Source organism: Myxocyprinus asiaticus, chromosome 25, assembly GCF_019703515.2.
Source record: "Myxocyprinus asiaticus isolate MX2 ecotype Aquarium Trade chromosome 25, UBuf_Myxa_2, whole genome shotgun sequence".
In the NCBI taxonomy this organism is placed as follows: Eukaryota; Metazoa; Chordata; class Actinopteri; order Cypriniformes; family Catostomidae; genus Myxocyprinus; species Myxocyprinus asiaticus.
The window spans coordinates 27898874-27912723 of record NC_059368.1 but is presented as its reverse complement, the minus strand read 5'-3'; the positions used below and the strand labels follow the sequence as shown (position 1 = coordinate 27912723).

Here is a 13850-nt window from a genome sequence, read left to right as displayed (position 1 = left end):
CTTGTTTTGACACACGAGACTACACTATGCATGGAGCGGAACACTTCAGATGCGGATTTAAAACATTACACTACAGTACACGTTGTCATATCATTATAAAGTAATTCATTTGTTGACTAGACGCTGCATTAGTAGAGAACAGCAGTATAGTTGCCGACAAGGCTGAGAGGACGCTAACATTAAAGCTAACCTCAAGTGATCAGAACAATGCGGCAAAAATACACGCAAGTCCAACCCAAATGTTTAAATGTCACAACTGTTACCATCTATTAGCATTAGTTTATATCCAGCTGGTCAGATTTATGCATTTGTTAGACAGCTAAGTTGCATATTTAAAGCTAGCGACGTGAGAAAGCAAATTAATATCTTCATGCAGCCGAGAGAAACGTATAAACAAATCAGAAACGCATTTGATTTCAATTCAATATTTTTATCCTCACTGTAAAGGCCCAAACATACTCTACGCAAGTATGTGAACGCAGACGCACCTTGCTACGTAAGCTCTATTTCACACGTCGTTGCGTTGTGAAATGTGTCAGCGCTCAATTCATAACCCAACGCAATGCATTCTCAGCGTTGCTACAAGGGGTGCTAGAGCAGATTTTCTGCTTTCAATCGACAACTGTCATGGCAGACTCGGGCAGCAATTTGAGTTGAATCTTTTCTAAAAACATATATGACATTTTGTCCCCAGTCCATTCAAACGATCTTGTTTTTGCATTGTGTCTCTCACCACTCCTCATCTATCGACTCATCTACCACATCCTGACTGGAGTAGTAGGAATCAGTGCAAGTGTAATACCATGTGAACTGTCTAGTGAAGTGTTTTTCCCCCCTCAGTCATTTTACTTTGTACTTAACATTTGAGAATATGGACTAAAACTTTATTTATTTTATGCACATTAGTTGAAAATGAAATGCTCTTTTTTAACAGCCTGGATAGGAATGTTCTATGCAATAATATAACAGTGCTGAATGGTTTATGTATTTATTGTGCCCTCCTGGACTAAGGAAACACCATCAATTTAAAAATCAGCTGATTCATATATATTAAAGGGGTCATGAACTGCCTTTTTTTATTATTTTGCACAGTTCTCTGAGGTCCACTTATAATGTTATCTAGATTTTTACATAAAAAAAACATAATTTATAAGTAATAGGCTATTTTCTGTCCTGTTTTGACCCCCCTCATCGTAACACACCATTTGAATAGGTGTGGCGGATTGTAGACTCGGAAGTAAACACCCACTGGTATGATTGGCCAACAGTTTTGCATATTTACAAATCCTACATCCTTCATAGATGGACGCTGCTGTTTTAGGTTAAAAACGCATAAATACTCAGTTCATATCAAACGATCTGTAATAACAGACAAAGCAATAGTGACCACGTTAAAAACAGTTACTCACACTTGTGTGGTGCGACATTACTGTCGGATCCAATATAGTCGGCACAGCATCGTCTTTTAGTTTCAATCTTTCTGAAAATCCTGCGTTGAATTGTGCCTTGTTTGTAAACGAATCCGCGGTAAAATGAAGTGAACAAAGGACCAAGTTCTTACTGACGCGGTCTGGAACTTCATTAAAAATAAAGTTCATCCACTCTTTCCTAATGTTGGGATCAGAAGGAAGCAATGCAAAGACTGTGTTTTTCCACAACTTGGCAACACACAGCCTCTTGTTGTCTTCGGAGCCATCTTTATCGTTTGGTTTCTGCGTAGACGTGCGTTTGCATCTCTCGTTATTTACCTACTACATGCGTGAATCGGTGGGCGGGGCTAAACAGGCAGTGATGTAGAAGCAGGCGTTGATCTTCTTCTGCAGAGGCCGTGTTTAGCCACACTATTACGTAATAAAGTGGCACATTTCACATCCTGTCGTTTTGGCAGATTGGCTTCAATATAAGCTGTTTTTAGACTAACGAGAAAGTTTTGAGTTCTGAAACTTACAGGATGTTTTTATAGTACAATGACCTCTTATATGTCAAAAGATCAAGGGAATTTTGATTTCTCAGTTCATGACCCCTTTAATATTTATACATTTATTTCATTTAAAAAAGTACAATACATTTTCATGGTTCAGTCAGTACTGTTTATTTTTGTAATAAAGTTCAGCACTATTTTAATTTGAGCGTTATTTTTTCAGTATCAGTTTTAAAAATGATCGGTTGATTAATCGGTTATCAGCAGGTACTGCCCAACTTAGTTATCAGTATCGGTAAAATCCACTATCGGTCGACCTCTATTATGGATTACTTTTATGCAGCCTTTATGTGATTTTTGAGCTTTAAATTTCTGGACACCATTCACTTGCATTGAATGGACCAACAGAGCTGAGAAGAAAGTCATACACATCTGGGATGGCATGAGGGTGAGTAAATAATGAGAGAATTTTCATTTTGGGGTGAACTATCCCTTTAATGAGCTTTGCCCTCATGCAAATGGTGATAACAGCAGCAACAAATGAAGCATAAATGGAGTAACAATAAGAGACCTACTCATCAAAAGTTTATCAGCAATAACTGATTAGGATTTCTTGGGAGTACTATGCCTTCATCACACTTACATGGAATTATAATCATATCCTTACATCTGACATTGAAGATGTTGGCAGAGATAATGACACCTTGTTTTAAAAAAGATGAAGTCAACATGGCATAAGCAAATTCTCACCTAGAGTTTCAAAAGTAGGACATCATTTATCATTATAAATTGTTATTGGCTGAACAATTACATCTTGTATTTATCAATCTCAGCTGTTGGCTGTTGAAGCTGCAACAACTAGATGACAAGATTTACTGTTCAAACAACCAGGACAAGTATCCCAGCAGCAAATGTCATGCCAGCAGTTTTGACAATAGTCTGTAAAGAGCTGAGAGATTAAGCCAAATGTAATAACAGATAATAACAGATAAACAGGTCTTGAAGGGACACCCGCTGATTATTACAGCCTAATGTAATCAATTCACTCAAAACACATCAACTTACCCCATTCCAAAAAGTCAGTCACGTGTTTTTCCCGTTTTAAGGGTGAGTTGCTGCACTCGTTGTATAAACATACGAGAACATCCAGCAGTGTCTCCACACTCAGCGAGTTGTCGTTTTTCTGATGACCATCCAGCAGCAACTGCTCCAACTTCTTCAGGCGCACCTTCGCAGACATTTTCTACCAAATAAAGCGGCCTGTACACCACTCCCAGAGCCAGAAATGATTAAAAAAGAATAATAATTACGATTCTCGAAATGAATACGAGATTACCGTGCGCCCCGGAGCGCAACACACAGTAGTAGTGTTTGTGTGGCTGATTTCTGTGGAGCTCTGAAGTCCCAGACTCCAACTGCTAGCCAGCCATCCAGCTAGCAAAATGTGTCCAACATTGTGCTCAGATAAACGAGGATCTAATGCGCTCGACCCTGTTGTTGTGCACTGGTTTCCACCCCCCTCCTCACTCCAGAGGCCCTGTCGGCTCCATTCGCCTTAATCCCGACAAATCTGTACTTTCCACTTTGCGGGATGTGTCGGGGCTTTTTCTCCCGTCGAATCTCAGGATGACTGGACAATCATTCCCCTCTGCTGGAAATCTCAAATAATAAACTCCCTAATGGAGAACTACACGCCTTTAACCATCGTAAATACGCCCCCAAAAAACTGGGAGTGGGTGCTTTTTTTGAAGTAGGCAAATTCTTGCGAGCAAGCTGGTGCTAGCCGGTGTAGTTCTCCGTGAAGCCGAATATGGCTGCATTCGTGTTCAGCCTTGTCTAGCGCTCCCGATCAAGCGAAGAATCCAGACCCGGGATAGCGGAGCCCCTCCCACCCCCACCGGAAACGCTGGGGATTTATGACGTCATTGTTTGATTGACACCGGGAGCCAGCAAGCACCGACCTCATCAGGAGCTCGCAAACAGCCCCTCAATGCCTTGCTTTAATAGGCTTTAATAGCTGTTCTTATATAGTTTTCTTTTGTATTGTAATTGCAGAACATATTTAGCAATTGAATTGCAATTTTAAAGGTGCACTCAGTCATTTTTTCCTTGTTCAAAAGTTTTAATCAAAAAGACATGACAAACTCAATTACAACTGACAAACTCTGAGATCATTTTGATTCCTGAGTTTCCGAGTTGGGATGAGACATAAACTCTGAACATGGCGGAGGACAGAATGGTTTCTGTAGTGAATGACTGCATTTTTCTTAACGCAGCTTGTGATCACTTGTCGTTTCAGTTATAAACATCTATGTACATAAGTAAACATTTGATCCACATTATACATTTTTACACAGAGAAAATGGCATGCATTTGACCAAAATACCATTATCTTCATCTTGCTGACCAACATACATTACGGTGTCAAAATAAGAGCTCCCCAAGAATAAAGAATAGTGAAGTTTTAAAAAAGGCATTATTAACTGAAAACTGTTGTATTTTAATGATGCTGCATCCATGCCTCTAGGTATCTAAGTGCACCTTTAAGTACTTTTGAATGCAAATGTTAAATTTAATGGTATATAATATTTGTAATATTCAGTTAAATACAGTAGGTGATCATTTAGTTGTGTAGTATTTCTGCAACCATTCTACATTTGTGCTATATATATATATATGTGCATCTCAATAAATTAGAATGTCGTGGAAAAGTTCATTTATTTCAGTAATTCAACTCAAATTGTGAAACTTGTGTATTAAATAAATTCAATGCACACAGACTGAAGTAGTTTAAGTCTTTGGTTCTTTTAATTGTGATGATTTTGGCTCACATTTAACAAAAACCCACCAATTCACTATCTCAAAAAATTAGAATACATCATAAGACCAATAAAAAAAAAAACATTTTTAGTGAATTGTTGGCCTTCTGGAAAGTATGTTAATTTACTGTATATGTACTCAATACTTGGCAGGGGCTCATTTTGCTTTAATTACTGCCTCAATTCGGCGTGGCATGGAGGTGATCAGTTTGTGGCACTGCTGAGGTGGTATGGAAGCCCAGGTTTCTTTGACAGTGGCCTTCAGCTCATCTGCATTTTTTGGTCTCTTGTTTCTCATTTTCCTCTTGACAATACCCCATATATTCTCTATGGGGTTCAGGTCTGGTGAGTTTGCTGGCCAGTCAAGCACACCAACACCATGGTCATTTAACCAACTTTTGGTGCTTTTGGCAGTGTGGGCAGGTGCCAAATCCTGCTGGAAAATGAAATCAGCATCTTTAAAAAGCTGGTCAGCAGAAGCAAGCCTGAAGTGCTCCAAAATTTCTTGGTAAACGGGTGCAGTGACTTTGGTTTTCAAAAAACACAATGGACCAACACCAGCAGATGACATTGCACCCCAAATCATCACAGACTGTGGAAACTTAACACTGGACTTCAAGCAACTTGGGCTATGAGCTTCTCCACCCTTCCTCCAGACTCTAGGACCTTGGTTTCCAAATGAAATACAAAACTTGCTCTCATCTGAAAAGAGGACTTTGGACCACTGGGCAACAGTCCAGTTCTTCTTCTCCTTAGCCCAGGTAAGACGCCTCTGACGTTGTCTGTGGTTCAGGAGTGGCTTAACAAGAGGAATACGACAACTGTAGCCAAATTCCTTGACATGTCTGTGTGTGGTGGTTCTTGATGCCTTGACCCCAGCCTCAGTCCATTCCTTGTGAAGTTCACCCAAATTCTTGAATCGATTTTGCTTGACAATCCTCATAAGGCTGCGGTTCTCTCGGTTGGTTGTGCATCTTTTTCTTCCACACTTTTTCCTTCCACTCAACTTTCTGTTAACATGCTTGGATACAGCACTCTGTGAACAGCCAGCTTCTTTGGCAATGAATGTTTGTGGCTTACCCTCCTTGTGAAGGGTGTCAATGATTGTCTTCTGGACAACTGTCAGATCAGCAGTCTTCCCCATGATTGTGTAGCCTAGTGAACCAAACTGAGAGACCATTTTGAAGGCTCAGGAAACCTTTGCAGGTGTTTTGAGTTGATTAGCTGATTGGCATGTCACCATATTCTAATTTTTTGAGATAGTGAATTGGTGGGTTTTTGTTAAATGTGAGCCAAAATCATCACAATTAAAAGAACCAAAGACTTAAACTACTTCAGTCTGTGTGCATTGAATTTATTTAATACACGAGTTTCACAATTTGAGTTGAATTACTGAAATAAATGAACTTTTCCACGATATTCTAATTTATTGAGATGCACCTGTATATATATATATATATATAATTTTTTTTTTTTTTTTTTTTTTTTTTTTTTTTTTTGGGTATCACAGTTCTTAAAAGCAAATTTGCTCAAATATAAATGTGCACATGTGCGAGCAGCATAATCAGTACGTTTCAATTCCAGACACCGTTTCTGTTCGCCCCATGTACTGACACAATCAATGAAGAAATTATGAAACTATCATTTCTATAATAAAGGATCAAGATTATATCTTAATATATCTTATATATATCTTTTACTCGTAAAAAATAAAATAAAAAAAGTAAAAAAAAAAAAAAAAATCTCTCCAAGTATTCAAACATTTATTTATTTAATCAAGTATTTAGCTCAAGTATTACCATACCTCAACTTGAGAAAAAATATTTCATTCATTTTTCTGAAGGTGGGGTGTCATGTAATGCAAAAATACATTATTCCAAGAACAAAGAAAAGCATTGTAAAAGGCAGTTGGGGTCGAATGATACAATATTTGGGCATGAATGAATGAGAAGAGCTGACCTCCTGAACAAAGGCATCTGGGCATCTGCAGTGTAAAGGGCGCACAGAGGCCCTGACCTCTAGATAGCCTTTCATAATTACAACTCTATTTACTCTTATTATAATTGCATTGCCATCCATTAAGTCATCAGTGCATGACCTTTTACCATGACTGTAGTCTGCTCTCTTGGTCCAAGCATATTATTTATGACCAATATTATGACTAATTATTTATTTGTTCATTTGTTTAACTATCCATTGAATATTTAGCTGTGAGTCTTGTACACAGAACAGCACAGATGGATTTTTGAAAGACTGTCATTATTCTTAAATGTTCAGATAACAGTTCTTGCAGTTGTGTGTGTGTGTGTGTGTGTATGTGTATGTGTGTGTGGGCAGGTTTAAGATGTTTATGAGGACTTTTTTTTAGGTTACAAACTGGTAATTACAAGGGTATTATGCTATAAATGTGGATTATGAGGACATTTCTAGTGTCACCCTAATTTAAATCGGTTAAAAAACATACTAAATTATGTTTTATTGAAAATGTAAAAATGCAGAAAGTTTTTTGTGAGGGTTAGGTTTAGGGGTAGGGTTAGGGGATAGAATCTATAGTTCATACAGTATAAAAATCATTATGTCTATGGAGAGTCCTCATAATGATAGCCGCACCAACATGTGTGTGTGTGTGTGTGTGTGTGTGTGTGTGTGTGTGTGTGTGTGTGTGTTTATATATCCCACTTGATCCATCACCCACTCAACGAAATCACCAGCAAAATGATCAGGGACACAGAGAAGAGCCATCAAACTGCGAATGGGTTGAAAACATTGACCTCTGCTGGTGATGATGAAAAGTCCTTTTTTTCATTCTCCAAAAACCTTGCACCTCCCACATAGCTTTTTTTATCCCCAAGATGAATTGCAGACAACTTTGAGACAGTCGTGTGTTAGTGGCTGTTCAATACTTTATAAGCAGAGTGCTTCGAATCTCTGTGGGAGCTGGTAAGTGTCAGAAAAGATTATTTTTACTGCCTCACCCATAATTTCTGTCTTTCGACTATATTTCGGTGCCCTGGGGTGTGTTGGGGGGCACACCAGCAAGGAGAAAAGGACACCCTGAAGAGCCTATTTACAGTCTTTTCATCCAAACACTCTCAACAGCTTTACAGCTTTTGTTGCTAAGTGATAAGAATTCACAGAGGGAAGCCCCTTTAATATATAAAAGCACTAGACAGCTCTAACTGTGAGTGATTACCATCAAAGTTGCTGCTGTTTTCAGTTGGTATACCGGAACACTGGATATATGTGCCTAGAGGTAAAGCCTGTTGGTATGCATGTGTTTGATTAGTCCTCATGCAGTGCTGGACAGTAACTGATTACATGTAATCTGTATTACGTAATCAGATTACGGAAATCAAATTCTTAAATTACATTGAAAAAAAACCTTGTAATCAGACTACAGTTGTTTTCTTATGGATTACGTCATTATATGTTAGTTAGGCAATGGCAGTAAATTGCTCATTACATGGAATTTATTCTCTTTTTAAAATCTATTACATTTTTCACTCTGCCTAACTATGATATGTGTTCAGTAACTCTTTGAGTGTTTTGGGAAGAAGGGGGAGGGTTGTCAAATTAGACACAGACCTGATTCTCATCATTAGCCAGGTGAAGATGGAGTGGTCTAAATCAGCATTTGACCACTGGATGCACAGAGATAATTTCACTTTTAAAGCGATACAGGAAAAAACATCACTGTGCATTGTAAACTCTGCCTTCCAAAGGTTAATATCCTGTCAACTGCAAAGGACTGTCCTCATGTTTAGGATATAATGGTAAAAATTGCAATGCACACTGTTATTAATGACATACTTCTGTATAAGATTTACAGTATGTAGTAACATACATGCATTGTAATTTGACATCTCACCAAACAAAGTGTAGACACATTTAATTTTGATGTTAATACACGGATTGTGCACCAGATGGAGCACTACACCTTTACAGTCAGTTTTTCTTAACACAAGTATTGTTACAGTTTCATTCATATTGAGGAACTGCCCACCATCACTGAGTGTATCTGGCATAACATGGGCATCAACAAAGGTATAATTCACCCAAAACTGACAATTCTGTCAGCATTTACTCACCCTCATGTTGTTCTAAACCAATATGACTTTCTTCCGTCAATAGGAGACAGAATGTTAGGGACTGATAGCCTTAGTCAGGTTCACTTTTATTGCATCTCTTCCATCCAAAAACTACATACCCAAAAACTGATCCTTTTGTAGATTTCTTTTAGAGTGAAATTTGACTTTTATCTATTAGTTATCATATTATAGAGGTATTGCATTATAGTGACATATATGTAGTGATATTATATGAAAAGTATAGAGTAAAGAAGCCCCTCAGCAGACAACCAGTAAGATTGCATCCATTCATCAATTAAACTCAACATTAAAGTTAGATGTTAGAGATTCTTCGTTAGTAATCTGGAGGACATTGGGATATTGAAAGAAATTTCAGTTAATTACTTCTTTTTCTCAGAGGAGCTTTCAATCTCAGAGTTCCACAAAAACTGAGTGAGTAGGCAGAGACATGAAGTGCTACTGTAATTGGTTGAATGAATAGAGAATGTCACAGGTCTGAAGTGAATTTATATGAGATGGCAAAATTACAGAAGAATAGGTCACTCTATTACACACCCCCACATATGCAGAGTTCAGAGCTCTTCATTCAAAGAGACTCAGCAGTCGTATAAAAGAATGAAGAAGAAATTAGAGGTGGAGCTTTAATTTTCAATTACTCAAGAAAAGTCAACAAGCAGGTTTCTTGGTCCCAAGCTTAAACTCTTTGTGGAAATTGCAATTCAGATTGTTTATAATAATTTAAGATTAAGTCTGAAAAAATCTTTAATAAAAAAAAAAAAAAAAAAAAATATATATATATATATATATAATAAAATAAAAGTCAGTAAATGGGTGTTTCTTTAACTATAAGCATTTTGGCCTGGTGAACTGTTAAAAATAAGCCCTCCTAACGACTGTAACCCTGGTTCTCTGAAAGGGAACAAGATGCTGCAGCAGCTGTTGACTCTATGGGGAACCTCTGCCCAGGAATGATGATCTCTGAAGACTTTTAGAATCACGGCAATTTATTGGCAGATAGTGCTTGACACTCCGCCTATGATACGCGTGTTACCGCGGTCATTTAAGGCAGAACACAGTGCCATTTCATCAGGATTTTCAAATGAAGGGAAGAGAGCTCATCTCTCAAACCCATAACAGAGAGAAATCAGTAGTGTGGCCAGTGGCAGTGTCTTGTTCCCTTCTTTCAGGGAACCAGGGTTACAGTCGTAACCATACCTTTCCCTTTGTAAATCGGTCTTTTCAATGCTGCATCAGTTGCAAAAGATTCTCCCCTTTATATTGACAAATAGGGAGGAAGAATTAATAAAATCCAACCATTTAATGTAGAGAGAATGGCAGTGATACTAGCTGATCTGGGTAGTGAAGCATGACTGAAGCATAGTCATCCACAACATGGTGGGGAAAAATCTTGGAACGGTCTATGACTGTCAACCTGACATAATGCCACTAGCCAACAGGGTAGTAGAACATTAAACATGACTCTTTATGCTGAAAAGCGCTAAGAATGATGCGATTCAAAGACCAATTAGTCAATATACAATGTAAGTGCTAACAAAGCAGTGAACATTGAGAAATCCACCCTCTTTCGCAGTGAGAATCTGGGAAAAGAGGGAAGAGACTTCCAAGTTGTAAAACCTGGCAAAGGTGTTAAGGGAAGCCCAGCCTACAGCCAAGCAGATGTCCTCCAAGGACACACCCTTAACACATACCCAGGAGGAAGCCATGCCTCTGTTATAGTGAGCCTTAACACTTATTGGACATTGCACACCTTGAGACTCGTAAGTGAGCGCAAAAATTTCAACAACGCAATCACTTAAATTGACTTGTATGGTCAACATACGTGTGTAGCTGCCTCACAGGGCAGACCATATGTTGCCTCTGCGCCTTGTCCGATGTCCGAGGAGATAAAGCTTGTAAGGTAAAAACCTGAGCCCTGAAAGGATTGGCCAAAATCTTGGGTTCATACCCTTCTCTAGGCTTAAGAACAGCTTTTAACAAGCCTGGTTCAAATTCCAAGCAGGAGTCGTTGACCGATAAGTCCTGGATGTCCTTATTAAGTTTAACTAAAGCCAAAGCAAGCAGCAGCTGTCTTTAGAGAGAGTATGCACAAGCTTACAGCATCAAGTGACTCGAATGGTGAGCCTGTATGTGCATTCAGCACAAGGGCTAAGTCCCAGACTGGGACAGCAGCAGGACGAGAGGATCACAGCCGTCTCTGGGAGCCAAGGGCAGTTGGGCCACTCCGGCACAACCAACAGCACAGTCTCCCTTTCTTCCTGGACTTTGCACATCACTTGATGAAGCAAGTAAACGTGAGGGAACACATACTTGCGTTTCGCTGGCCATTTCAGGTGTAGAGCAAGCCCAGTGGAGTCTGAACTGTCTGAGGACGAAGTCTCCATTTCCCTTGTATCACACCCTGATGCGAGAGCAGGTCTGGGGCACAGTTCAGAACACTGGGGATGTGTGTTGCGCGTATTGACAGGAGATGTTTCTTGTTCCCGAGGAGAAGCCAGCACATCAAGCTCTGCAAGCTCAGCGACCGAATTCCCCCTTGGCAGTTTACGTACGCCCAGACTGCATTGCTGTCTGTCTGGATCAGAATGTGAAGGTCTTGCACAACTGATCGAAAAATTTGAGAGCCAGAGGGATTGCTAGCAGTTCCAGGCGATTTATGTGCCAAGACTGAATGGCCATCGCACAGGACTCCCCAGCCTGTGATGGATGCGTTCATTGTGAAAACTTTGTGTCTGGTCACTTGACCGAGTGCAACACCTCTCTGATAGAACATAGTGTTTTTCAAATGGTTAGTGCAGCTAAACAGCAGCGTGTCATCACAAAACGCAAGCGAACGTGGCACCATGAATGACGAGACACTCTTCAGTTGACCCAACATTGGAAAGGCTTCATATGTAACAAGCCCACATGGGTAACAGCAGCCGAGGTGGCTATCAACCCCAAGCCTGGCTGAAAATGCTTCATTTGAAAAGCTTTCCCTATAGCTTAAAATTCAGCCTTTTTTGTGTAAAGTTATAGCCAATTTTACAACTTCGTTGCCATGACGATGTAATGTCAACAAACCCTAAAATGACTCTAAAAATGACAATTTAAACAACTTTACCGCTCATATACATGAGTTTTACCAGAACAATTAATGTGAGAGCTTTTATAAAATTATAAGCTTCACATTTCTGCTTTTAAACCCTCCGACAATTGACCACATTCACTTTCATTGTCCCAGTTCACTTCCATTTTAAGTGCCTCACTGTAACCTTGATTTTTGCTTTTTTTAAAGAAAAGGAGAGACGAGTTGAAACAAATTTTTGTGGTGATCAACATTAAACCACAAATACTGTCGATTGAGCTTAACTTGTTTTGAACATGCTTTGAATTGCTTGAATTACTTTAATGTTAATAAATACAACTTTTGATTTAAAAAATGTATTAGCATATGTTGCAATTAACATTAAGATTAACAAATGCTGTAAAAGTATCTAACGTTAACAAATGGAACCTTATTGTATAATTTAAGACATTTTAATGTGACCTTCATATAACAAAAGCAAGTTTTTTTTTCACATATATTATATGTACATATACTGTATATTTGTTTAAATAAAAGTGCTTCAAGTTGAAGAAACACCCATATGTATGTTAATCATAATGAAAAGATTTATTTTCTCATCTTGGTGATCATTGCACTGAAATGACACTGGCTCTTTGTGTTTAAAAATTAACATGCACAAGAGGTATATGTGTCAAAATGGATACCTTTGCTTGTCAAGTTACAGAGTAACTGGAAAAATCTGCCTGCCAAGAGCATGAGGTGTGTGTTTTGCTAGATCCTGGGCTGGGAAACGATCACTCAGATCCACTATATAAATAGGAGCATCTCCTTTCACTCGTTACGCACTGTGACATCACCATCGTCCTAATCAGGGATGGACCAATAGGAACGTGAAATGTATTGTGGTGCTGTAACCTGTTTTCCATTGTGTGTTCCATCATGCTGTGTCATTTGATATACAAATGTCAGCACATGAGATACCAGCCTGAGACTTAAGTGTGTGTGTGTGTGAACTTCACAGGTCTTGACTTTTTCAAACTGGTTAAAGAAATAGTTCACCTAATAATGAAAAATGTATCAGCAATTACTCTTATGTTGTTCCAAACCCATACAACTTTCTTTCATCTGTGGAACACAAAAGGAAATTATTTAATGTATTTAAACTGTATGACACTTTTGGGTGCTTTATTAAGCAATAAAGTGAGTCACTATACTGCCATTCTATTGAATTCACCTTACAGGACATTCATTAAATTATTTCCTTTTGTGTTCCTCAGAGGAAGCAAAGTAATACGGGTTGGAAACAACATAAGGGTGAGCAAATGATTACAGAATTTGTATTTTACCTGTCTCTATACCTATTGCTGGTATGTGTTTTAAACTTCTTTGTTCTTTCAGTGAGTCACACTTAAAACTGTTTTCACAGAATGTGCGATGAACCAGGATCAGCTAGTAACACTGATGAGCTTTGAATTATATTCAGGTACTGGAGCCTTGTGTCACAGTTGAATGGGGCACTTCACATCACAAAGCATGACAGGAAAGAGTTATGCAGACAGTAACCAGTCAACCATACTGTCTCAACTTGGGTAACATGATGAACAATACTTTATTAACAATTTAGCCTTATTAATTAAAAATGCATGGTTGAGAATAAATCATCCTTGAACTGAGTTAAGGATTAACGACTATTGAATTCAGTCTAATAGAGGAAATTATGAAAATGTACCATGATTTCAGCATAGTAGCTCTCCATAGTTTAACAGGGCTATTTATAGTAAGACTAAAGTTACCAATACATTAATGATGACAAATGTACAATAAGCTACACGGTACTGTAACCATCGTGAAAAGAAAGAAAGAAAGAAAAATAAAGCAGCTGTCTCTCCCTCACACACACACACACACACACACACACACACACACTGGCGCGCACTCAGACAGACAGTCGTGCT

At 38.6% G+C, this 13850-nt stretch overlaps 1 protein-coding gene across 7 annotated transcripts in view; it reads right to left on the bottom strand.

The window, feature by feature from the left end:
* The window catches only part of LOC127416530 (serine/threonine-protein kinase MRCK beta-like), a 118055-nt gene extending 114279 nt beyond the window's left edge, over positions 1-3776 (bottom strand). For 5 of the 7 annotated variants that reach the window (XM_051655964.1, XM_051655965.1, XM_051655966.1 and 2 more), the window contains exon 1: positions 2987-3776. In XM_051655964.1, the coding sequence (XP_051511924.1) occupies positions 2987-3161 (175 nt within the window). In that variant the 5' untranslated portion in view covers positions 3162-3776. The remainder of the gene's footprint in view (positions 1-2986) is intronic. The other 2 variants (XM_051655968.1, XM_051655969.1) reach the window with 1 other exon arrangement.
* Positions 3777-13850: the final 10074 nt, after the last annotated feature.